The sequence below is a fragment of the Emydura macquarii genome, unplaced genomic scaffold (genome assembly GCF_026122565.2).
Source record: "Emydura macquarii macquarii isolate MOO-44397 ecotype Brisbane River unplaced genomic scaffold, CSIRO-AGI_Emac_v2 contig_1363, whole genome shotgun sequence".
Taxonomy (NCBI): Eukaryota; Metazoa; Chordata; order Testudines; family Chelidae; genus Emydura; species Emydura macquarii.
Window position 1 is genome coordinate 22,917,004 of NW_027131500.1, and position 24,753 is coordinate 22,941,756.

General features: G+C 37.8%; 1 protein-coding gene across 8 annotated transcripts in view; it reads left to right on the top strand.

Moving 5' to 3' along the window:
* Positions 1–24,753, top strand: part of NR3C2 (nuclear receptor subfamily 3 group C member 2) — a 285,508-nt gene that overhangs the window by 19,273 nt on the left and 241,482 nt on the right. For all 8 annotated transcript variants that reach the window (XM_067551920.1, XM_067551921.1, XM_067551926.1 and 5 more), the window contains one exon: positions 2,210–3,983. In XM_067551920.1, the coding sequence (XP_067408021.1) occupies positions 2,210–3,983 (1,774 nt within the window). The remainder of the gene's footprint in view (positions 1–2,209; positions 3,984–24,753) is intronic.

Here is a 24,753-nt window from a genome sequence, read left to right on the forward strand (position 1 = left end):
TATATATATATATATATATATATATATATATATATATATATATATATATATATATATATATATCTTTCCAGGCTTTTTACCCTTCCCAAAATGTATTTTCCAAAGAATGAACCTCTTACTATAGCTGCTGGATCAGGGAATTTACCACTTAGACTGGTGCAGGCTTTGATTTGTTAAACTTTTCAAACTTGTATACCTAATGTTTAGGCACTAAAGATGAAATTTACCCCTGTGCAGTGGTGTTTATGCACCACTAAAATTCTATGGCTTAAATGGGACATAAATGGTGCACAAGTCTTCTGCTGGGCCTCTGCAGAGGATGGAAATTCACTCTAAATCCATATTTGTCTCTACATAAGTATCCTCATTTTTTATCTGTCGTTTTTATCAGTCCATAATTTCATCAATTTTTGTGCAGCACTTGTGGTAAGGCACAGATGTCTCCTTTAAACCACAGCCTTGATGGAACTGTCAGCACTGATCAACCTTCCTCGGTACACATAAGTTTCTACCTGTTCTGTGACTTCACTGCGGCTGCATTTCAACACTTTATATATTGTCCCTTTTCCAAGATTCATGTAGTCGTCTTGGCATTTATCATAAGTCCAAATCGACTACATCAATTCTCCTAGGCAGCAAAGAGTATAACCATTAATTCAAATATGCGTTCCAGTTGTACGATGTCATCTGCATAAGCTAAGGAGCTTAACTCAAGATCACCCAATGTCATGCACTTCAACTTGTCTGCCATTCTTAATATCCCATTTAAGAACATGATGAAAAGAGATGGTGATTCCATGCTCCCTTCCTTCTCTTACACCAAACTTTGACTTGAACCAGTTGCTTGCTTTTCCACTGATTCTTATGGCACTGCAAGAGTCCTCATACATAGTTTTTATAATTGTAATGATCTTATCTGTATCGTCATATGATTTTGCTACTTTCTATAATGCTTCCTTCCAAACAGTATTACTCTCTGTTCTGGAAGCAGCTGATTTAATTAAATAGACACCTGAAGGCTGGAGGCAGTAGAGATGAGTTCTTCAAAAGGTGGCATGTGTAAAGTGGAATGATTTTAAGACAAATAAAGAAATTAGAAGACGAGTAGGATGTGAAATCGGGGTATGGGAATGGTTGTAATTGAAAAGATTACGATGGTGGGGACACTGCAGAACACAAGCATATAAGATGCCAAAGAAAATAATGCAAACATCACCAAGATCAGTCCAGCCTAGAGGCTGATCACTGACTAGATGGTGGGACATCGTATGCTGGGACATCACGAGGCTGGCCTTAATGGAGGAGCAAGTTATGGATAGGAATCAGTGGTGATGCAGTACTCCTTCCTGTGTCTGCAAAAATGCTTTTGGTTGAAAAAAGAAATTCAGGATCAGAACTATATTTTTAAGCAAAAAGCATAAGTTCTGCTTTCAAATTCTTTGTTTAGGTTGATTACAAACTTTTTTAAAAATTGGGAGAAAGGTTACTTTATAAATAAATTAGACATTAAATTTGAATACTGAACACTCAATATATTGGTCAAACGAAAAAAGATTTGTGTATACTGTAAGGCTCGTAAGCATTGACACTTCATTTTGTACATAATTTTTAAAATCACTGAAGTGGTCATTGAACTAATATCTAATTCAATAAAGCCTTTTTCTTATTTGCTAGATTTTTCAAAATAATGTAGGATTAGATTGTACATTTTATGCACAACAGTGAGTAAGCAGCTGTGCTAGGTGAGAAGTATTTTGCCTACAGCCTTTTTCAGGGTACAGCTCATTTTCTACCTTGGCTGGCTGGCGTAGAGGAGTGTATAGAATCATGGGCCCATTTACTGCCTGTCTCTCTCTGCCCACTCTTTACTCATTTGTTCTCTGGAGGAAGCATCAGCCACATTTGTGCTCCCCCAAGCACCTTGAGGTAAGGTTTAATAGCCCCCTAATGTGGTTGCATAGGCAGGAGGTCATCTGTACACCCTCCTATTTGCCTGCGTGGCTATGTTAGGGCTAAACAAACTCTAGGCCTTAATCATTATTGCTATTTTAGAAACAGCATTTATGATATTAGATTATATAGAGAAATACTTGTAACATGGTATGTAGGCTTACATTTAGTATTAACATCTCTTTGATGAATTGTAATATATGAAATCATAAAAAGTCTATCATTTATTTATTGTACTTTTTTTGTATTTTTTTTCTAGTTATGGAGACAAAAGGATACTACAGTTACACAGAAGGTTTAGACATGGAGAAACGGTGGGGTCAAGTTTCTCAGTCTGTGGAGTATTCTTCTTTAGGCGCTGGAGAGCGGACTGATGAGAGTAACTATATGGAGATTGTAAATGTAAGCTGTGTTTCTGGTGCTTTTCCAAACAGCAATGCTCAAGGAAATAGCAAAGAAAAACCTGAACTACTCCCTAGCCTGCAGCAAGATAATAATCAACCTGGTATTTTAAACTCTGACATCAAGAGTGAGTCGGACTCAAAGGAACTTTCGGCAACTGTAGCTGAATCTATGGGTTTATACATGGATTCCATACGAGATGCTGATTATTCCTACGATCAGCAAGGGAGCGGAAGTCCTGGAAAAACTTATCAAAATGTTGAGCAACTGGTAAAGTTCTACAAGGAAAATGGCCATTGTGCCTCTCCTTTAAACAATGCGAATAGGCCCTTGAGATCTTTGATATCAGACTCTGGAAGTTCCATGAATGGTGGTGTCATGCGCACTATTGTCAAAAGCCCTATAATTTGTCATGAGAAAAGTCCTTCGGGCTGTAGTCCTCAGAACATGACTTCTTCAGTTTGTAGCCCTGCTGGAATTAACTGTGTATCTTCAACTACTTCTACTAATTTTGTAAATTTTCCAGTGCACAGCCCAATCAGCCAGGGAACTCCTTTGTCATGCTCACCTAACATTGAAAATCGGGGCTCTAGGTTGCACAGTCCTGCACATGTTAGTAATGTGGGATCTCCTCTTTCTAGTCCTATAAGTAGCATGAAATCACCAATTTCAAGCCCTCCTAGTCACTGCAGTGTGAAATCTCCAGTCTCAAGTCCTAATAATATCACTATGAGATCCTCTGTGTCCAGTCCTGCAAATATGAACTCAAGGTGCTCTATTGCCAGCCCTTCCAATACAAATAATAGGTCCAGTCTTTCTAGTCCAGCTGTTAGCACTGTGGGATCTTCTATCTGTAGCCCAGTAAACAATGCCCTAGGGTTCCCTGCTTCTGGCACATCTGCTGGACCTAGCACAGGCCAAGATACTATTCCTAGTCCAGAAACAAAAGACAAAGGTGCTCAAGAAATCACATTTCCTAAAATGGAGGAAATGGAGAATGCCATCTCAAACAATTGTGTAGCTGGTCAGATGAATCTTGTTCAGTTTATAAAACCTGACCCAGATGGAGCATTCAGTAACTCATGTATTGGAGAAAACAGTAAAATCAACTCTGATTCCCCATTTTCAGTACCAGTAAAACAGGAATCAGCTAAACATTCTTGTTCTGGTGCCTCTTTTAAAGGGAATCAAGCAGTAAATCCATTTCCATTTATGGATGGTTCATATTTTTCTTTTATGGATGACAAAGACTATTACTCTCTTTCTGGGATTTTAGGACCACCTGTTTCATCATTTGATGGCAATTGTGAAGGTAGTGGGTTTCCAAATCCAGGCCTACCTTTGGGTATTAAACAGGAGCCTGATGATGGCAGCTATTATCAAGAGAACAATATGCCATCCTCTGCCGTTGTTGGTGTGAATTCAGGTGGACAATCGTTTCACTACAGGATTGGAGCTCAAGGCACAATATCTTTATCACGACCTGTTGCTAGAGAGCAAACTTTTCAGCATGTGACTTCATTTCCTCCAGTCAGTACACTAGTTGATACATGGAAATCACATACTGACTTATCATCCAGAAGAAATGATGGGTTTCCAGTTTTAGAATACATTCCAGAAAATGTGTCAAGGTGAGCGAACTGAAATAATGTTTTTCATACTACAGAAACAATGTCTAAATATGACTGATTTTTATTACAGTATGCACAATTTAGGCTTGATATTTCCTTTTTAATTTCTAAAGCTGCATACTGTTTCTTTTTGGGTGCATTTCAATGTCTATTAGATTTATTAGTCAGTTTCTCCTAGCTTTTTTTATTCTGGTTTTAATAAAAAACAACCTGCATGTTTCATATTTAATATTTAAATACAGAATGTTATGTTGTCATTAGATGTGGTAGTACTGCTTTAGCATGTATACGAGCTTCTACTCTGGTAAGTATTTGTTTTTAATAATGGAGCTTATTGCCATTACTCTCATGTGCCAAATACTGGATATTATTTCTTAATTGTTGTTTTAATGCTTTGTACATGTTGATGAAATATTGAGGTGAAGGTGAGCAGGAATTACAAAATGGAAATGATACATTAGGAACTTAGAAAAGTAAGTTTTTGTGTTTATGAACTTGCATCCATCTTTAATTGACTAAATTTAAAAACTAAGCACGAGGGCCTGTGGCAAACCTGTTGTTTTTGAATGGTAATTGTAGGAATGTTGTGGTTTATACATATAGAGAAATGTCTCCTAAAGTGAGGAGGGCTTTAAAGACTTGACACATTTGAAACCTCCGCAATCTGATTCCTCACTTCTGGTTGAAGTGAAATATGCTAATATCATTTTGTTTTAATTACTTTTCTGAATCAGAAGTAGTCATGCTTTATTAACAAATGGAGAATCCATATGCTTCAGAGAGGAAAGTGTGTGTATTTAGGGCAATATCTTTTAGATTAAGGAAGGTATAAAAGAAGCTTACAAGGAAGTGCAAATAATTGATTTTAGAATTGTTAATAGTATGCATTTATCATAGTTCTGTTGTAACACCACAACTGAGTAATACTACTACTTTGTACTAATACAACACTCTTCAACCTGGGATCTCAATTAATTTTATAAAAATGGGTGGTATTATGCCTATTGTACAAGTGGGGACACTGGGAATAGAAATTCTTAGGCTTTCTGTACAAAGGTAACAGTAAGGCCTATAATTAAGCACTGGTGCAGCTATGCTGATGATAGTGATGGTGGAAGCTGTGCTGTAAACAGGGCTTAACACAGTAAAAATGCTTATCTGTCTAACCTTGTTCGGAGCACACCTGAGTCTTGTCTGCACTACGGCTTTCACAGTTGCTACTGCCAGGAGAGCTGCCCTGATGGATCCTTTTTGGTGAATCACAAGTCAGTCTAATGTAGAGGGAGCCAAAACAACTTGCTGGAAAATTTGTGCGGAGTAGTCAGTGGAAGAGTTGGGGACAGAACTCAGGTTTTCCCACCCCAGGTCCCTTTCTTTGATCAATAGATTCATTACCTTTTTGTGAATGCAACATCTGTTTTTTACTCCATAGGGGGTGGGGAGGTGTGTGTGTGTGTGTGTGTGTGTGTGTGTGATCACAGTACATTTTTCTGTGGTTTATACAGTTTTTAAAAATCTGAAAAATAAAGGATGTTCTAATTTAAAAAACCCCAAGCCCTAGAATAGACTACTTGTGGCAGAAAGAAGAATAGAAATCTGTCTATGTGAAGTCTATGGAGCAAAAGACAGCATTAAAGAAATATTAACATTTTCTTCCCCACGCCTAATAAACGTGTAAAGAAACACCTGTCTAGTAATTCTTCATCCACCCTATCAGTTTCCAAGCCATATTTCACTTTTGCTTTGGCTATCCCAATTATATTCCAGAAAGCATCTATTCTGTTTGCATAATACACATTTTTTGGTATCTGTCTTAACTTGAAAAGTGTATATTCCACCCCTAATACAAAACTCGGGTATATTGCAGTTGGGCACTTTTAAGTTTAAACTATATTTTTCTGTATCTTGGAATAAAGTTCACTAGAGGATTAGTGAAATATTTAAAGGAAAAAAACGCTCACATTGAGGTCATTACTTGTGCAAATAGTCTTATTGACATCTGTAAACGTACTTGCATGAGTAAGTGCTACTCATCATGAGTAAGGGTTGCAAATACTCATATGTTACAATGACTTTTTTGTATGTTTCACTTTGACGTATACATTTATTGGTAAGAACATATTCACCAACAATTAAAGGCCTAAACTGTTCTGTAGAGACATATGAAATGTTTAATCATAATTTCTTACCAGTCTTGTAGAAACAGCGTCTTACAATCTGTCAGTCACACTAGTCAAGGACAGCTGTACCTACTTATTTGTCTCTATTTAGACCAATATGTAAATAATTAGTGCGATCAGACTGGAATTTGAACTTTTGATGCATACTACTTGATGCGTGTTTGGTATGGGCATCAGTGTTGTCCTTACTATGTATGACCCAGATCCTGAACTTTATAACACATATATACACTTTTCAAGCAGCTTAATAGTAGTGTTATTGTTTTAACACCACAATAAGGTTATGCTATGAAAATGACAATATATGCCACCATTCTGAAATATACAATGGATGGGTGGACTGCTATGCCCAGGCAAAGCCCCACATCTTCAGTGGGGATCCGCACACGTACAGCAGTGTATCTATGCTTACAACTGCAATCAAGGTTTCATCATAAGCCTTATTTACGAACCCCATTTCTATAATCTTTAAGGGAAACAAACTGGCCTGAAAAAAATTGTTCTTAGGGTGGAGAAGGTTTTATTTTTTGTATAAAGTTTGAAAGAAATTGCTGAAGTCATTTTCGCATTATAGATTAGTAAATTTCGCAGCTCATCTTGAAAGTAGAGTAAATTCTCTTGGATACCTTTTTAAATAGCTTGTATTTTTTTTTTTTTTTTTTTTTTTTTTTTTACATTTAAATGTATCCTAGTTTTCTTAGTGTTTTGTTACTTAGGATTGTTTTTGAAGGAAGAATTCAAAACATAAGATTTTTGTTTATTTGCTTATGACTGATTGCGTATGTTGCTGTTTGTAGGGTATTTCATGGAGATAGGAATCTGTTTGCCACAGAGATATGAATCTCTCATTAGTGCAGAAAGATTTGTTCAGAAGTGTAAATGTACAGAAAACAAGTGCAGAAAAACTTTGAGATGCCACATGTTTTAGGAACTGTTACCTCCATATTAAGTCTCAAAACACAAACTTAACTCTTGCTTGGTACCTGTCCACCCTGTTAATGAAAAAAAAACTTAGAGTATTCATCTTCAGCACACACATAATGAACCACATATCTTTAGACAGTACCATACTCAACTTTTTAGTGTATACATCAACCATCCCACGATATCATGTTGCTGCTTTTATAACAGCCTACGTTCAGTTGACTATTCCTGTACAAGATCAGCATCTCCCCTGTGACACTTGACTTACACATCAAATACCAATCCAGTCCCTATCACCTTCTTCTGATATAAGTAGATAACACCAGATACTGGAAACTTTCCAGACCTTCAGAAGTCACAGTATTATTCCTTTTAGAAACCATAGTGCTCAGGTTCTTAGAAACTATGGATGGAAAGCCTGAAACTCGTATTCCCTCACTTTTCATTTATATACATCCTGCTACACAAACCATTGTGAACATAGATTAAGATGGTAACAAATGTAGGCTGCATACTGTTTTAAGATCCCCAGATGAACTGTTAACAGGGTTGAAGATATCCTGATTTGACAGGGTTTGTGATTGAATCTACCTGATGTATGGTATTTTAAGATGCCTTCTAACTTATAGCTGCCTTACAGAGAGAAGGCATAGGATGGCTGGCATGGAGCAGAGTTAAATTTAGGTTTTCAGAATTAATATTAATGAGAATTAATATTTTTCTTTTCTTAAAAATGACACCTATTAAACTGAGGCTTTCACAAGTCAATTGTTCTTGCTAACCATATCTAATAAATGTTATCCAGACATGATTATGTCCTGTACCAACCATCAGAAATATTTCCCTTTTTCTCCTCAGTTATTTTTCATTATCTTTCATAATAGTTGCTCTCTTTTGATGTGGTGAATAAGGGTTTATTATTCATAGAATTCGTACTTAATATGAGGAGGAAAGAAGTGGTTTTCCCATTCAAAAATACATTTTTTTTTAATTTCATTCTTATGCTAATGTGTGTATAGCATGTCTTTTTTTTTCTTTAGAAATTAGGTATATAAAAATGTTTGTGTGAATCACACATGTAATTATATTTTTTATAATGAACAGTATCTCAAAGAAATGTTAAAGTAGATAGCAATGGTGGGTTTAAAACTAATCTAGTTTGTTCGGTTGTGTGACTTCATTTGAGAAGTGTACTCAGAATCAAAATAAGATATTTTTTAAAGTGATTGCTCATCTGAGTCAAAATACAGTTCTAAGACTCATGATCATGCCAGATATGTAATTTTCAAAAAAATCAAGGAAACTGCCATGATTGCTTGGAAAAGCAGTAACATTGAAAAGGATAAACTTTCTTCTGTTTCAGCTTGGAGCAGAGGCATTTTCATCAAATGTGCCTTTTCCCAGCAATTTACCAGAACACTTCACATATATGCTTTCACTTTATTTTTTCTTAGTCATCTTGGTGCAAACAAGCAACCAATATTTCTATATGTGTAATAGTAATCCGGATAATATTAAAATTGATATATATTGGGCCAGTTCATCCCCATGCATGGTAAAATCCTTTGTGGCGATCCCCCAACAGCATCCCAGTAGAGAATTGGGATTTGCCTGTCCCATCCCCCTCAAAAAAAGATTTGGGGCTCCATGGTAGCTATGCTACTAGGAACTAATGGTTGCTGCTTTGCGGACCCCCAAGTAGAGTGGAGGGTGGGAGGAGGTTACTGTAGAAAAGGATAATACAGCCTCAGTGAAGTTGGAGAGAGACAATGTGTATCCACCCCACCCCAGCTCAGCCACTCCTATTCCCAACCTGCCCAGTTTCCACTTCCTCTCCCAGTATAGTTCCCAAGTGGAATGTGATCACATCTCTTTCCTGTGGAAGAGAGGGAAGATCTATGTACAGATGGTCAAGGGAAACAACTCTGGGCCATTGACTTTTAGATTTGTGAATCAAAGGCGTTACTTGTTCAGACAGGTGACAAAAGAAAGTACTCATTACCTTAATTTACGTTTTTATTTTCCAGTGATGGAGGGACATTTTTGGCCAATGCCATTTTTAAGTTGATAGGTTCTATTTTTAACTCTTCAGTTGGTTCCCCCCCTCCTACCCCTCCCCACTGCTGTGGGGAGATTTACACCACTGGGTGAGTAGGCAAATATTTTCTTGTCTTGTTTTATTATTTTAAACTTTTGGTTTTTGCCTTGATTCAGGAAAACTGCAATGCTGAATGGGGATGTGAAATTCCACTGAAGTTAAGAATTTAGCCAAATGCTTTAAGTTAAGCATGTGCTTAACGTTAATGGAAAAACTCTAATTGGCTTCAGTGAGCTTTCAGTCAAGCCCTGGCTGATTTTAAAAAACCTGCACAATGTATGATCTCTAAAAATATTAGTGGTTGCTTATATTTTAAAAAGATGTGTATTAAGATTAGACTTGTGTATTCTCTTGTTGATTTATTCATTTGTAGTATTTGTGGTAACAGCAATAGTTTTATGGTTAAAGCTGTGAAGTGTGTGTCAGAGTAGAGAGACTGGAATATGTAACATGGCCCCAGTCCTGAAAATCTACTGTCTGCAGCCACAGGGGGCTGGTCTGCCTCTGCAGAGTGCTTTGCAGGATACATAACATATGCACTTTGCATTTGTGTATGTAGTATATAGAGTGCTAAAGGGAAAACCCATATTGTGCCATCATAGTTGGAGTAGCATGATCCCTGATTTAAATGGATAGAGTGCTACTTAAAATCTGATCCCTACAATATCACATATTTTGTAAATAAACTTCGTTTTAAATATTTTGTGGAAGTCACTTGTTGAAATCATATCTGACACAGAGATAAAGGCCTAGCAAATATTACTTTTTCAATTTTTAATCAAACTTGACTTCTCGTTGTTTGAGGACTTTATAGAAAAGTACCAAGCTACTAAAATATTTCAGAACATTGGGCAGGATTTTTTTACCACCTTAGCCTCCCACAAGTTTTACTATGTAAAATTTCTCAATAATTAATGATTCTTAATGTAAAAGTTTAGTTTTAAGCATAGTTTTTGTTTTCTTCCTTATTTTAAATGAGCAATTATCTTTAGCTTATTTATAATCTAAAAACTTTTGGTGTAGTCTTGCCAAAGCAGTAACTGCTATATATTTTTACGTCCCTCAATAGGAGAGTAAATGAAAATTACAGAGCCACATGAACATCTGAGGCCAAATGTTCAAAGGCTTCCTTAGCTGTACCTACATGTATTTGTGTCCAGTAGTCCTCGATTTTTGTTTCCTCAGTTTTTTGGGGGCAGATAAGGGTGGTATAAGTTAAGATATTGTTAGGTAAAAGGGAACATTCAAATCAGACATTATTTAAAAAAAAAAACATTTCCAGCTGTAAGGTTTATTTAATGTTAATTTGATATTCCTCACATGTATCTGGCTGTTGCATTACAGGGTAGCATGTACATGAATTACTTTATTTGAGATGTGTGTGCCTCCAAGGTGGAAATGTGGCATCCATTGTTACAGCAATACTGCACAGCAGTGAGTAAGGAGAGGAATTCAAGAGTAATTTAGCTGTACATAATTTACCAGTGGTAGTAATTAAAAGCACTCTTACTTGAACACTGTGTCATTTGCCTCATTGTTAGCTTACAGTGTTACAAAAGGTAGTGGAAGGGCATCCCTTGTTCAGTCATCACCAAAATCCTGCTCCTTCTTGTTGCTGTGGAGCTGCATTGGTTCTGCTGACATTGGAACCATATGGCCTAAGTAGAAAGAGTATGATTTGCTCCATAGGAATGGACCATAGCTAAAGAAGTTCTATTGTTAAAGCCTTGCAAATCCACAGATATCCGCTTTTTATCTGTGGACCATATTTGTGGATTGCGGATTGGAAGCAGATATAAATTTTGTATCCACGTAGGGCTCTACCGATTATCTACAAGACTTCTGGGAAATACTATCATAAATTTACATTGTAGATAAAGTTTTCAAATAAAGTTACAAACTTACTTTCTAACTGTAGTTCTGGCCTACTTATTTCTTGCAACTGAGGGTATATTAAAACATTTACAAATAATAAGAGCCTGTTTTATCAAAGGATACAGAATGAGTTTGGTTTTGAGTACTTCTTGAAAAATTTATTATAGGAATGAAATAGGAACCATATTGGAAACAGATAATTTTAATTGATAACAGATCACATTAAGGATATTTTTATCTCCATTTAAATGGAAATAACCAAGGAAGTAGTGGGGTTTAGGTGTTTTTGCAAGATACTACTTCTTTATTGAGTTGTATTACAACAGAAGTTCCCAGTCTGTAGGTAGGTCACAAGAGACTAACCTGCAATTGGGTTTTATTTCTTTATCTTAAATTCTGAATTAAGCTTCTTCAATTACATTAGAATGTGTTAACTGTTCACCTACATTGTCTCTCTAATCTAGAATCTATAAAGTGCTCTGCTACATCTTTTGCTGCAGGAAAAATACTCTAAATTAATTTTTAGGTTTTAGGGAAACAAATTAAGGTTAATACTTTTAAAGTATTTTAAAAATATATTTAACTTTTGAATGTTTTGGTCAATTTTCTCTAGCATTGCACAAGTTCACATTCTGACTTCTAAACAATACTTGTTTATTTACATACAGAAGCATAACTATTTTTGAATTGGTCTCCAATCAAAAAAATTGAAATAGGCACTTCAACTCTTACCACACAAGTTCTCTTCCTCATTTCTGGTATTACCACCACAAATATCTAAACATTGTGATTCAGGACATCTTCTTTCCAGCCTCCTGCCCCCCAGTTGCAAGATTTTTAAAAAAATAAGTTCCACGTTTTGAAAATCTATCCTTATGATTTCTGAGAGCTTAGGGAGAAGTCTTCCCCCTCATCGGAGATGTGTGATTACATCAGATTCAAAATGTAACTTCAAATGCATGCTTCACTGCTCAGAAGGGAAATTCACTTACTTACCTGGTTGCAGGCACCGTCTGTTTTTCTCCATCCTTCCTTGTAATTATTGTCTCCCTCTCCTCCTTCTTTCCTTTTCTGCTCCACTCTTCATGTTTCTGGCTGTCCCAAGCATTCACTTCTTTCCATACTTCCCTCCCTTTCCCCTCTGTTAGTCTCCAACCACTCTTTCTCCTCTGCCATTCTTATTTCCTATCATACTCTCAGGCCTGGTCTACACTGCTGCTGGCGGTCGACGGGGGATACCCAAGCTACATAGTGTAGCTTGCATATCTCCCACTGACTGTCTTACGTTGCCGTACCATGGTGTCTTCACTGCACTGCATTGACGGGAGACACCCTTCTGTTGATGCAGCCTTACTCCTTTTGGGGTGGTGGATTAATCATGTTGACCGGAGAATGCTTCCAGGATTGATTGAGCAAGTCTTCACAGCTTGCTTAATTGATCCCGCTGCATCGATCCCCATGGAGCCTAGAGTAGACCTACCCTCAGACTCTCTTCGGTTCCTCTTTTTCCCTGACTTTTCTCCATCTCCTTTCTGATGTCAAAAGGAGAGATTTTAAAAGAATCCTCAACCACCATCATCGAATCATGAGTTGGTGACATTGCTTTTCCCATAATCCTTGTTTTTCCACCCACTCTTACCAAAATATCCATTTGCTCTCGGCTGCCCCATGCCTATGTGTCCATACACCTACGTAGAGGCAAACCTGCTTCCACCCCACATATCTAGTATCATAGTCTCACATACCAGCATCAGACCCACCTTTTCTCAGTAACCAGCATGAGTTATAGGCAGGTGGTTTTGGTAAAAAGATCTCCAGGGATTGGGGAATGCTCCATTCTCAAATGATTCTCCCTGTGAAAGTACCAGGGGTTCTTCTATCCCCTTTCCTACACGTGAGGGGTGGAGAACCATGGCAATCTTATGCGCCACTCTAGGGGGCCAATATGATCTCTGTCTCAATGGAAATGGGGGTGGGAAGCAGGGTTATTCTCTGCCTTTCTCACTTCAGAGGCCAGCAGAGGAGACAGAAGGTTTTTAGGAACTGAATTGCATTTGTAGCTGGAAGAGCAAGCTGGAACTTCTATCTGTGCTCTGCTTCTACTGTCTGTCTTGCTCTCAGTTGTGTTTGAATCCCAGGGCTGAACTTTGAGCAGACAGAGTGGAATACATATCAAAATTCTTCTTTGCATAGCCTGACTCTGCATTTCTGCAGTATGCTGATAGGATCTGATCATGCCACTGATACAGTCTATAGACACTGAATTAAAATTAGTTGGAACAAATGCTAGAGAATCAAATAGCACCAAATTCCTTTTTCTCTTACTAAGTTTCTGCTTCTGTAGCATTGTTGGATGGAGTGCAGTTCTGTTTTTAACTTTTGCAAACATTTTAATATAATGACCAGACCTTGCTTTTACTGTAATGAATGGGAGTTTTGCCATTATTTTACTTCTGGGCATTCCCACTGTTGGGCATAAAATTGTGTTTGACTAAGTCCTAAGTTTTCATACTTTTTAATATGTGTATTGTTTGATGTGTTGTGGTTTTTGTTTTTTAAATAGCTTTTTAGAGTGTTTAGCTTTGATTTAACAGAGAATGCATTGCATATTTTATATGGGAATAACCTTTGGTAAGAATTTTATATCGAAACATTTCCAAAATTTTTATACAGACAATAAGGATAGATAACGTATCTAAGCTTTTATATTTCATTTTACTTCTGGATCAGAATTCTTCCGTTACATGTTTGCTAGGACAACATTTGGTCTAGCCAGTTATGAATTAAACTGACTTAGTCTTATTACAGGAAAAAGCATTTCTCTCTCTTTTTGGCTTTGTTTCTGTTGTGCTGCTCTTATGAATTTCCATTAGTATTTGAAATCTTAACTCTTTGTGATCCATGGTTCCATGGGCAAGGCTTTTTTTTGTTTGTTTGTTTTTTACAGGTGAATTATCCAAGGTCAACTTGAATGTCAGTTTTTGTTGTCTGACAAGAAAATATGGCTGGCTATTAATTAGCATCTGATTTTATATATTTATTTTAAGATTAAGCTGTTTTGTGCATATGTTGTGCCTCACTGAAGGACAAGATGGTATCTGATTGGACCTGCACTTAAAAATTATGGTTGCACTGCATGATCAGCACATTGGATTGAGACTGACATGAAAATTGACCTTCTACCTCTTTCCTTTTTAAACAGCACCAAATTAAGATTGCACCTTCTACTGCACTTTGTGAGTAAAGTGAGTGTAATTATACATGTACACTCTTCCCGAAGCGCAATATATGTTACTAGGATAATAAATTATGTATTTACTTTTTAAAATAATAGACACCAGGCATGAGATCAGTTTTGTTTTGTAGCTACAATTTAGACATGCTGGTCCGTCAATGGACTCAACATTTTTAAGCATGAGTCAGGAACAGGGAGTAAGTAATTACATTTGTCCACACTGGGATTTTAGTTTTCCTAGCCTGCCAAACAATAGGGTTTTTTCTAGCCTTTTTGCTAATGTTTTTTCTCAATGACATATTATCCTAACATGATACTGCAGTTATGTGGAACCTGTAAATACACTACATCTGCGTTTCTTTTTTGTCTTTTTTTTCATGTGTTGCTGCTGCCTTTTTATGAAGTGTGAGAATGCAGATAGCACTGAAATTGCCTTTAAAAAAAAAAAAGAAAGAAATTTACCTAAATTTGAGTGCGATATTTAAATTTCTGCCTTGCATAGAAATCACTTTTTTGATGTTTTGCTTCTTTTGCCTGTTTTTCTTTAATAAATGTTGAGAAGACTAAATATACTGTGCAATGAGTTAGTTAAATAATAGCACTGTTAAACAATCAGGTAATCTCAGAGGGGTGGAAATAGAATGGAGACACATTATATTCAAAGCAATAGAAATCAAAAGCGCCATCTTTCTGTGCTGAAATTTCACCATCTGTTTTTTCCCTTAATTTATTGTTTAGAATAGATTGAGATATGTTTTTTTGAAAAGAGGTTGCTCATGAAATTTAGAGATCGCATTGTCAAAATTCTGAATCCCTGAAATTTGAGCAGTTCACTAGGCAAAGAAGTGGTCTGTTCAGAAGAATCTTTGTAATCATGCTTTGTTTCATAATGGCAGATTCAGGCCACAGAGGAAAAGGGATAGCAGTTATGTTTAGTTAATATTTGGTTAGAGCCAAAAGGCCATATTTTAAAAAACGTGCATTTAAGTAAAGTAAATCCTAAAGTGCTTGCACAAGTCAGAAATTTGTAAACATACGTCTGTGTACTTCATAACCCTCAGTTGTATGTGCACGTTGACAGCTCTGCTCCCGTAAACCAGGTCATTTTGAAACTTTGTGTCATAGTCTAAAAGTCTCAGTTTACTCTGGCAACATCTTGCCTTTAAAAATCCATCTTGGTTTGTATACTTAGCTCTTTTATTAACACTGTTATAAATTACAGAGTGATAAAGGGAGTATTTTAAGATTAAGCTGTATTCCTAGTTCAAGGACAACTGGTGATCCAGTTTGAAAAACATCACAGTTGAAGCTGGAAAAGAAAATTGGCCTTCTTTTGTGGTTTCTTGGTAAACACCATCAAATGGGGGAAGAGGACGTTGCATTTTATAGTGCACTTCTGGGATGGTGCATCATGGCAGTAACCTTTTAGCTCAGGAGACTAAGGTTGTCCAAAAGGGGATTTTAGCATTATAAGTGCTGTCTATAGAAAAACCACCACACTACAGGGCACAGGGTTGTTGAGGGTTTTTTTGTTAAAAAGGAATGGAGTAGTTTGAATAATTGCAGATTAAGATTAAATTAAATGGGAAATTTTTAGTGGTTCTACCAATACATGAGCAATCAATTCCATTACTCTGACAATATCCAGAATTGTACTATGGAGGAAAGTGAGGAATGGTGTAATTTGTTTATTTACATAGTGTACATGTATGTCTATGTACTACATCCATGAGTCCTATTATTCTTAAACTGAGGATAGAGAGAGCCAGCTCAGGGATTTTGCCCCTCTTGCACACCTGCCCTCTTCCAGGGAAGCTTCATGCAACCAAATAGGGAGGGAATTTTCTTGGGGGAAGGGAGCTGGAGTTCCCTGGCTAAACACTTCCCTGCACATAAACTGTATAGGGAAGTTGCAGCAGCAACTAGAGGCCTCTGCTCAGGGGCTGAGATGCCAGTAGGGACCACAGTGCTGCTCCATTGATGCTTCGCAGCCCTGGGGAAGATTCTGTTCCTCATGTCCCCTGGGGGGACCTCTTCAATTTATAGTGTGTTTATTCAGGTGTGCTGGGGAGAGGATTGCACCTTAGTGCTAAAAAAAATTTGAACCAAGGCTTATTTAAGTTAATAATTAAAAACAAATATTGGTCAATAAACATTCTTTAAGGATTTGGTTTACAAAAAAGTTACTTAACATGATTAACCTGTCAACGCTTTAAACCCGGCCTTTATCGTAGACCAACATACTGTAAAATGTGAGGTAAAACCACATTTCAACAGGATTAGCTATGTAAACCCTGTACAACTTAACTATCAGATTCCTTCAAATACACTGTGGAATAACTGAATAATTTAAATAAATTCAATTACAATTTCTTAAATCCTTATTTGAATGTGTGTAAACTAACTGGAAGATGAACAAAGTGTGTGTGGGAGAGGGGTGTGTCTGAAGGGGAGGTCCGATATGTCCGTTTCTATTAAGTATATGGAAGTAAATATTGGATACAACCCAAAATTTTATTACCACTGCCAGCTAACTCTTTTTTTTAAAAAAAATTGCAATGAAATAATGTATTTGATTTTTCACTTGTTTTGTAACCTTTTCATTTCTTGAGACTGTTTGGAATTTGCATTTTAAATAATTGACATTGACACAGATTAGACACCACAATTTTTGAATGATTAAATATGAGAAGATGACAGTGTCAGTCTGCAAAAGCAGATAATATAAAGTGCTGTTATTCATTTCAAAATAAACTTTTGGTGGCAGTAGCAAGAAGGGAGGGGGCTCTTGCTGTCACATTTTAAGGCTCTTTTGGACAGAACTCTGATTTTATTTAAAAAGAAATAAGAGTTATATGGTGAAAAGAATGATTAACTAATTTTTTTTATATTGCTAGTAAAGTGGGTCCAGTCTGCAACAGTAATAGATTTGAAAATTGCATTATATTTATCAATGAAACTCACCTCTGTGCAGAAGGCCAGCAAAAGTCTTTTACACCATTTTGGCCTGAATCTGATGACTTTCACGAACTCATTGCAGAATTCCTCTTCTATACCAGGTATTTGGAAATGGGAAGGAATTGTAATTGTAGCCATGGGGAATTACACACTGGGAAGGGAAATCTGAAGTGGATTATTGTAAAAGTGCATTTAAATTATGTCAGGGCTGCTGAGAGCATATGGTTGGGCTTCTTTTTTAGCACTGTTATAAATAAAAATAAAGTCTGAATTAAGTCCCAGAACAGGGACAGTGGAATTTAAGTTATGAATAAGCCTTCTGTTGGTCCTCTTTACTGGAGTGAATTTCCCCCATTTGAGGTGGTAAAAAGATACACGTGTGGGATACACACACACTTGACCACATATGTGATATCACTGATTTGTCAATAAAAGAAAGTAAAGGTGTGTGGTATTGTAGGCAGCTTAGTTAGATAATGCCTAGTAGTAGTAATTTATGCAAACTAATTTAAGGATCACACTGCCTTGTATTGAAAAACAAGCTATCTTATGGAGCAACAAAATTTTGTAAAAGCAAATGTATTGCATTGCAGCTAGTTATACATGGTAGAGGCCTGATAAATTCATTTTAATATGGAATGAAACTGAATCAAATAAGTGGATTTTATTACCTTATAAATTTATGTGCACATAGCCTACTTGTAAGGCTATTACACTATTTGAGTCAAATATAATTAGTTGATTTCAAAATAAAATATAAAGTTGCTTTTATTAATATGGTATCTCTATAATAACATTCTCTAAATGCTAGCTTCCTAATATTTTATAATTTAGTTATTTACTGCTTTAGGTGAAAATTGATAAAATGAGAAGGAAAAAAATTAAAATGTTCTTGTAAATTAGAAAGGAAATTTGTTTTACGATTATTCTGTATTCCTATCAGTCTGTTTTTCTAATATACCAATACCATTGTTCTTATGTGCTTGAGAGTCTTAAGACCTTCCACAAACTCTCAGGAAGAGTTTCCTTTTCATTATTCTCACATCTTCTGTGCTCTGACAGCCATGTCTCCTTCTATTGCAGTTATAAATACACACAGGTGATCCACTTCCTACCTCTTCCTGGGCCTACATTAACTCCTTCCTGCTCTTAAGAGGTATGAGGTTTATAAACCCCATCACAGGTGCATTATATCCCCAAAATTCTTAAAGAAGAAAATGCGTTTGGGCTGGTTAGTCTTGGTTTGGGGGTGTATTACCTCTTTTCCCCCCACTATGCAGAGTACACCAAATTCAGAGGTGCTATAAATGATAGCATAAGTTACATGTCAGTAAGTCAGTGTACATCAATGTAATTTGCATGTTGAAGGAGCAGAAGATTAGATGTTTCAGTTCATGATAGGAATGGTAACAGCATCAGGAGTGGAAAGGAATGAAGAAATGAGAGACTACAAAATGGAAAGGAAAATGAATAAGAATGTAGAAGGAGAGGGGAAACACAAGAAAAGGAGGAATGGCATTGGCATAAAAAAATGGCATATAATAAATATAGTGGGCAAAATCCTGAGAGGTACTAGTTACCCTCCGTTCTCTTTGACATCATTGAAAGTTGTGTCCCAAATCTCTTGGGATGTCGTTCAACACGTTTAAAAATAGGTTAATCTTTTTCTGTAGTTATTAATCTAAGGAGCAACCGTAGGTCTAAAAGGGATCCCTGATTTTGGTACTGTGTTCTCTGACTCCTGATATCTCAAATGGTTGAGTTAAGGACCCCTTAATTTGTTCCGTATTGGGAGCGCTAGAAGTGGAAAAGTTCAAAATGGAACATATATTAAATCCTCCATCAGTCAGTGGACGAATATTTTACGATCATCTGCTACTCTATAGAAAACCTTGTATTAATGTTTCTTTTGTTAGCTATACAAAAAATCATGCAATTGAGCAGGACTTTATTTTGTATGTTACCTTGACTACTACGTGTAAATGGTCCCAAATCATTTTGCTGTTATAAGTTTCACATGTCAAAAATAATTAACTTTTCAAAACTTATTAATATAACATTAAGAGTGTTACACAGGAAAGTTGGACATCGAGCATGAGTTCTGCCCTTGGGGCTTCTTCAACCAGTCCTGGTACAAGAGCAACATCATACTGTGAACTAGCATATTTCTTCAAAGGCTTGAAGTAAATGTTGAATTGTTTCCTAGCAACAATTGTAAGGTTAAGTAAAATCTCACGGAAGATATTGCTTCCATAGCACAAAATTGTATATATAACCTATCAATGAATCTAGCATTATTTTAAGTGAAGATCTTTGTGTTGGTCCATGTGTCTGTTGGTGACAAGTTAACTCAAATATTATACATTTTTGGGGCATGGACTGCCTTTTACTATGTTTGTACAGTGCCCAACACAATGGAACTCTGGCCTAATAAAGATCTCTAGGTAGTACCACAAGATAACAATAAAAACAGGAGTATGTCTTGTATTGTGGCATTAATTCAAGCCTGCCAACAGATGTTCTAATTTGGGGCTGTCTACATGTCCAATATAAGGAGAGAGAATATGCATCAATCTAGATTATTGTGTCTAATTTGCAGAATTTTAGTTTACAGGTGGGGAGATCTTTATATTTATTGTGGGTAAGCCTGCTTCTCTTTCACTTACATTGGTTTTACACTAGTGTACCTCTGCTGGTACAAGAGAACTCAGGCCCAATACTTCCTGAAGTGATATAAAAGTAGGAGATCCATGAGCTATCAGCCTGCCCAGTAAGTCACATGCAAAGGCTGTCTGCAGGTATTTAAATCTACATTAATCTCTACTGTATAGGTGTGTATGTAGTGTGAATAAAATCTTATCTCCTTGAGAAACACACAACTCTGGGATATAGTTTTGCCCAGAGTAGACAGTCTGTGTATAAGTCGAGGAAGAAAGAGCAAGGAATGGAAAAAATTGGTTGACTGGTTCATTTCTGAGTTTTTGAGTCTGTAACTAGAATCCATCAGAATATTTCTAATTAGCTCTAGGAAAAGTCAGCTGCCGTGCAGGGGATTGACTCTGCTCCTAGAAGAAGAAAAAACAAAACGAGGTGGGAAGGGGAAGTATGATAGGAGGCCTATTGAAAAATCTAGCCGTTGACCCCAGTGGAATCAATAGTTTAGAAAATTCCTAAAGTGGGTCTTCAGTTTCAGTTATCTGTTTGTCAGGGCTGGGTATCTTGAGCAACAAGCACATCAGCAGTCTGATATAAGCCTTTAAAAGACTCAGAAAAGTAGCAGTAACAAGAGAAGTCAGAACGTAGCATTCAGTAGTGCCCATAGTTAGTTGTTGGATTGACTATAGTGCACAGTCTACCTTCTTTTTGCTGGGTGCATTAGAAAAAGGGGATTAAAGTGAAAGCTAAATTTTTAGACATTAAAATGGAAAATAAATTATTTCTTATGAATTGGAACTTAAGGATTTTATTTTAAAAAAGGAAAAAAGACTCAGTGACATTTTAATGTGCAAACTGGTTGAAATAACTTATGAATCCAGAAACAGGAATATAGAGACCAGTATTAACCATAAAAATGGTATGTCTGCCCTGGATGGGAAGAAACTAATGACAACATTGTTGCTATTTTGTCTTCTGATGTTCACTGTTTTTTCTGATTTGGATTGGATTGTTATGACAACGGTATTGGCTGGAGCAGTGAGTGACATCAAGCATTTGTCTACTGCCTGTTGTTATCCATGACAATTATTACAAAGTTTCTATGCCTCGTTCCAGTTGCAGCTTTAGTTTTATCATAAAAATCAAACAGAAAACCAAATACAGTAAAACTCCGAAGTGCTAAAACACTCGATGCTACTTTTTCTTTGTCTTGACAATCTCCTTTCATTATAAACTTCTCAATTTTTATTCAATTTAGTGCTTGTAATGATAATTCTAAAATCCTTAGTGTATTTATTCACAATTTATCGTAGCTGTAGTGCACTTTAGTTTTTCTGAATGAGTTAGAATAAGGTCATTTGCTGAGAGGATGAGAGGAAAAACAAGTTATAGGTGCTACTGGAAGGCACTCGAGACTACGGTGATGAGTGCAGTATAAGGAGCCTATGTAGAACAGAATTGAAACGACTATCTTTGTCTGCCAAGTAATATACTTAACTACTTTTAGACTATCTGAATATTCATAGCAGTGGAACACAGAATATGGTCATGCAAATACAATAAAGATGTTTTCATAGAATAATTCTACAGTTTGAGTCTGAGCTCAAAATTATTTTAATAAAAAGCTAGAGAGGCTGGAGGAGAGAGACTGAAGAATAACTTTTTTATACAATGAAAGCAAGCAACCTTTGAGAGAGATTTTAACATTGTGAGAAATAGTTCTGAATCATAGTTTGACTTTCTTGCATTGTTTTAAAAGATAAATTAATGGACATGTTATTAATCAGACATGTTTTTTATTAAATAGGCAAGTGTTTTCCTTTCAGCCAAATGACATTACTATAAATTTTTCTATAATGAATTGTGATTATTGTACAAATTGATATTCTCCATGTGATATTATTTGAAGAAAATATAATGAAAATTAAAATATATTTTAGCTCTTAAGATATAAAAGAACTAACCCTTAAAATAAATATACTATCATTCAGCTTAAGAAGAAGAAAATTCCACCCTGCATCTGTAGCATGAAATTCTGTCCCCATTTGAAGTCAGTGGGAGTTTTGCCATTATCTACAATGGGGAGGGGGTTGGGATTTCATGAGTAGACTGTTTCCAGCACTCACCAACTGATTTAATGGGGGATCCAGAAACAGATGATTGTGGGAAAGAAAACCTATATAATTCACTTGACTGTTTGTTTGATGCTTTGGAGAAACTGTTCAAGAATGGTTGTCAGTGGGGGAAAAATGTGACTTTTTTGAGTGCTTGTTCGTGTCTATTCCAATTAGGTGTGTGGGCGCCACATGCACAGTCACCGGAAGGGTTTTTCCCATAGCAATACCCATTGGGTCAGTGCAGGTGCCTTCTGATGTGGCAACTACATGGCAGTGTATATAGGGCCCTACTGATCTGCCGTCTCCTTGGTTCCTTCTTACCGTCGTTGGAACTTCTTGCCTCTCTGTCTGTCAAGCATTCCTCTAGCGAAAAGACAAGTTGCACATAGTTGTTAAAGTTAGTTATTTGTTGTAGTTAAGTTTCCTTGGGGGGGAATCATTTTCCCAGGATGAGGGCATGCCTTGGTTCCAAGGATTTAAACCATGCAGGACCTGCCACAAACCTATGCTGAGGTGAGACCCACCCGAATCCTGTCTCTGGTGTCTTGGGGAAACCCATCAAGCTGACAGGTGTAAGATCTGCAGGGGCTTCTGGCCTAGGACTAAAAAGGACAGGAGCGTCAGACTTAAACACCTCCTTAAGGAGGCAGTGCTCCACTCGCAACCAAACTCCGACTCTGCTCCCAGCATATGGGTTTGGAGTGTGCTGGCCTCTATAAGACAGGTTACAGCACCAAAGAAGGACTTGGCACCGACAGAGCATCAGCATTCTCTGGCAGCAAAGACTTTGCACTACTCCATTCCCTGGTGCCACAGAAAAAACGTGAAAAGACAGACAGAGGACGCTCACTGACAGTGAAGCCCGCAAGGAAAGGGGACACTTGGTGCCCTCTCCACCCGAGCCGGCACCGTTGACTTCAACCCCGCAAAGGGGTCTGTTGTTGGGTGCCGTTGGACTCCCCCAGCAGGGAGAGCCACGTGGGGGAGCTGCACTCCCCTTCAATCCAGATACCTTTGAGTGGTGTGGGCTTAATTGCCAGGGTGGCTCAGCAGTCCCCTGCCAGAAGGGAGGAGCAGGAAATAAGACCTCTGGCACCACAGACTATTGCAGTGCCATCTAGAGGCAAACCTGCAAATGACAAGGCACTGGTCACAAATGTGCAACCATAGGCAGGAGCAAGGAGACAGCCTGACATGGTCCGAGAAAGGGGTTATGACAAAATTAAAGGAGTTGCTCCCAGCTGACTCCAAGCAGGAGTTCACCTCAATCATTGAGGAGGGAAAGGCTGTGGCAAGAACATCACTGCTAGAGGCCTTGGATGCGCAGACTCTGCCACATGCACTATGTCCTCAGTGATTGCAATGAGGAGATGTTCCTGACTGCAGGTGTCAAGCCTCCCCCAGAGGTGCAGCAGACCATACAGGCCCTGCCATTTGAGGGTTCAGAGTTGTCCTTGGAGCAAAATGAGTGCAAGTCACACAGCCTAAAAGATTCTAGGGCAACTCTGAAGTCCTTGGGCTTGTACACTCAGAGCACCCAGAGGAAACACTTTAAGCCTCAACCTGCCCTGCATTTTTACCAAGCTCAGAGGCAGGAATATCCCAGGAAGTGGGTCAAGAGCAATAGGCACAGAATACCACAGCTTCCACCTAATCAGGGCCACAGCTCAGCAAGACAGCCGTTGAGCTCCAAACCATCATTTTGAAGGTGCGCCCTGGCTGACACCCCAGTCCAGAACCAGGATCCCTCCACATTTCCTGAATCATCTATCCATTTCTTCCCGGCATGGACTCACATCATCTTGGACACTTGGGTGTTGCACACGGTAGAAGTGGGGTATTCTCTCCAATTTTCCTTCCTCCTGCTCCTCTTTCCCATCCCTCTTCAGGGACTCCACTTACAAGCAACTCCTTATCCCGGTGATGCAGGAACTCCTACCATTGGGAGATGTGGAAGAGGTTCCTCTGGAGGGAAGGGGAAAAGGGTTCTGTTCCCGATATTTCCTAACCCCAAAGGCGGATCTGCGAAACCTCAACAGATTCATGAAGAAGATGAAGTTTCACATAGTTTCTTTGGCCACGATCATCCCCTCCCTGGATCCCAGAGACTAGTATGCTGCTCTTGACCTAAACGACTTTACTTTCACATTTCAGTAGTTCCATCTTACAGAAGGTTCCTCAGATTTGTGGTAAACCGCACTCACTATCCGTTTCCAGTCCTCCCATTCAGACTGTAAGTGGCCCCTCGAGTCTTCACTCAGTGCATGGCATTGGTCGCCACCTCCCTGAGAAGATGGCAGGTACAAGTGTTTCCATACCTAGATGATTAGCTGATCAAGGGCCGCACAGAACAGAGGTGCAGGTCAAACTAGTGCAGTCGACCTTCAGCAGTCTGGGTCTTTGACTAAACATCTGACACTAATCAACACTATCCCCTACTCAAAGGATAGAATTTATAGGAGCAGTGCTAGACTTTGGTCAGGTGAAGGCACTCCTGCCAGTGTCTCACTTTGAAGCTATGAGTTCTATCATAATGGACTTGTTGCTTTCCCACCCCAACAGCAAAAAATGGTCTGGAGCTTTTAGATCCTATGGCTTCATGCATGTACGTGGTTCAGCATGCGAGAGACTGCAACTGAGATCCCCAGGCCTGCCTGGCATCCGCCTACCAACTGAACAGAGACAAATTGGACAACATGGTTTCACTTCCCCCCTCAGGTTATCAAAT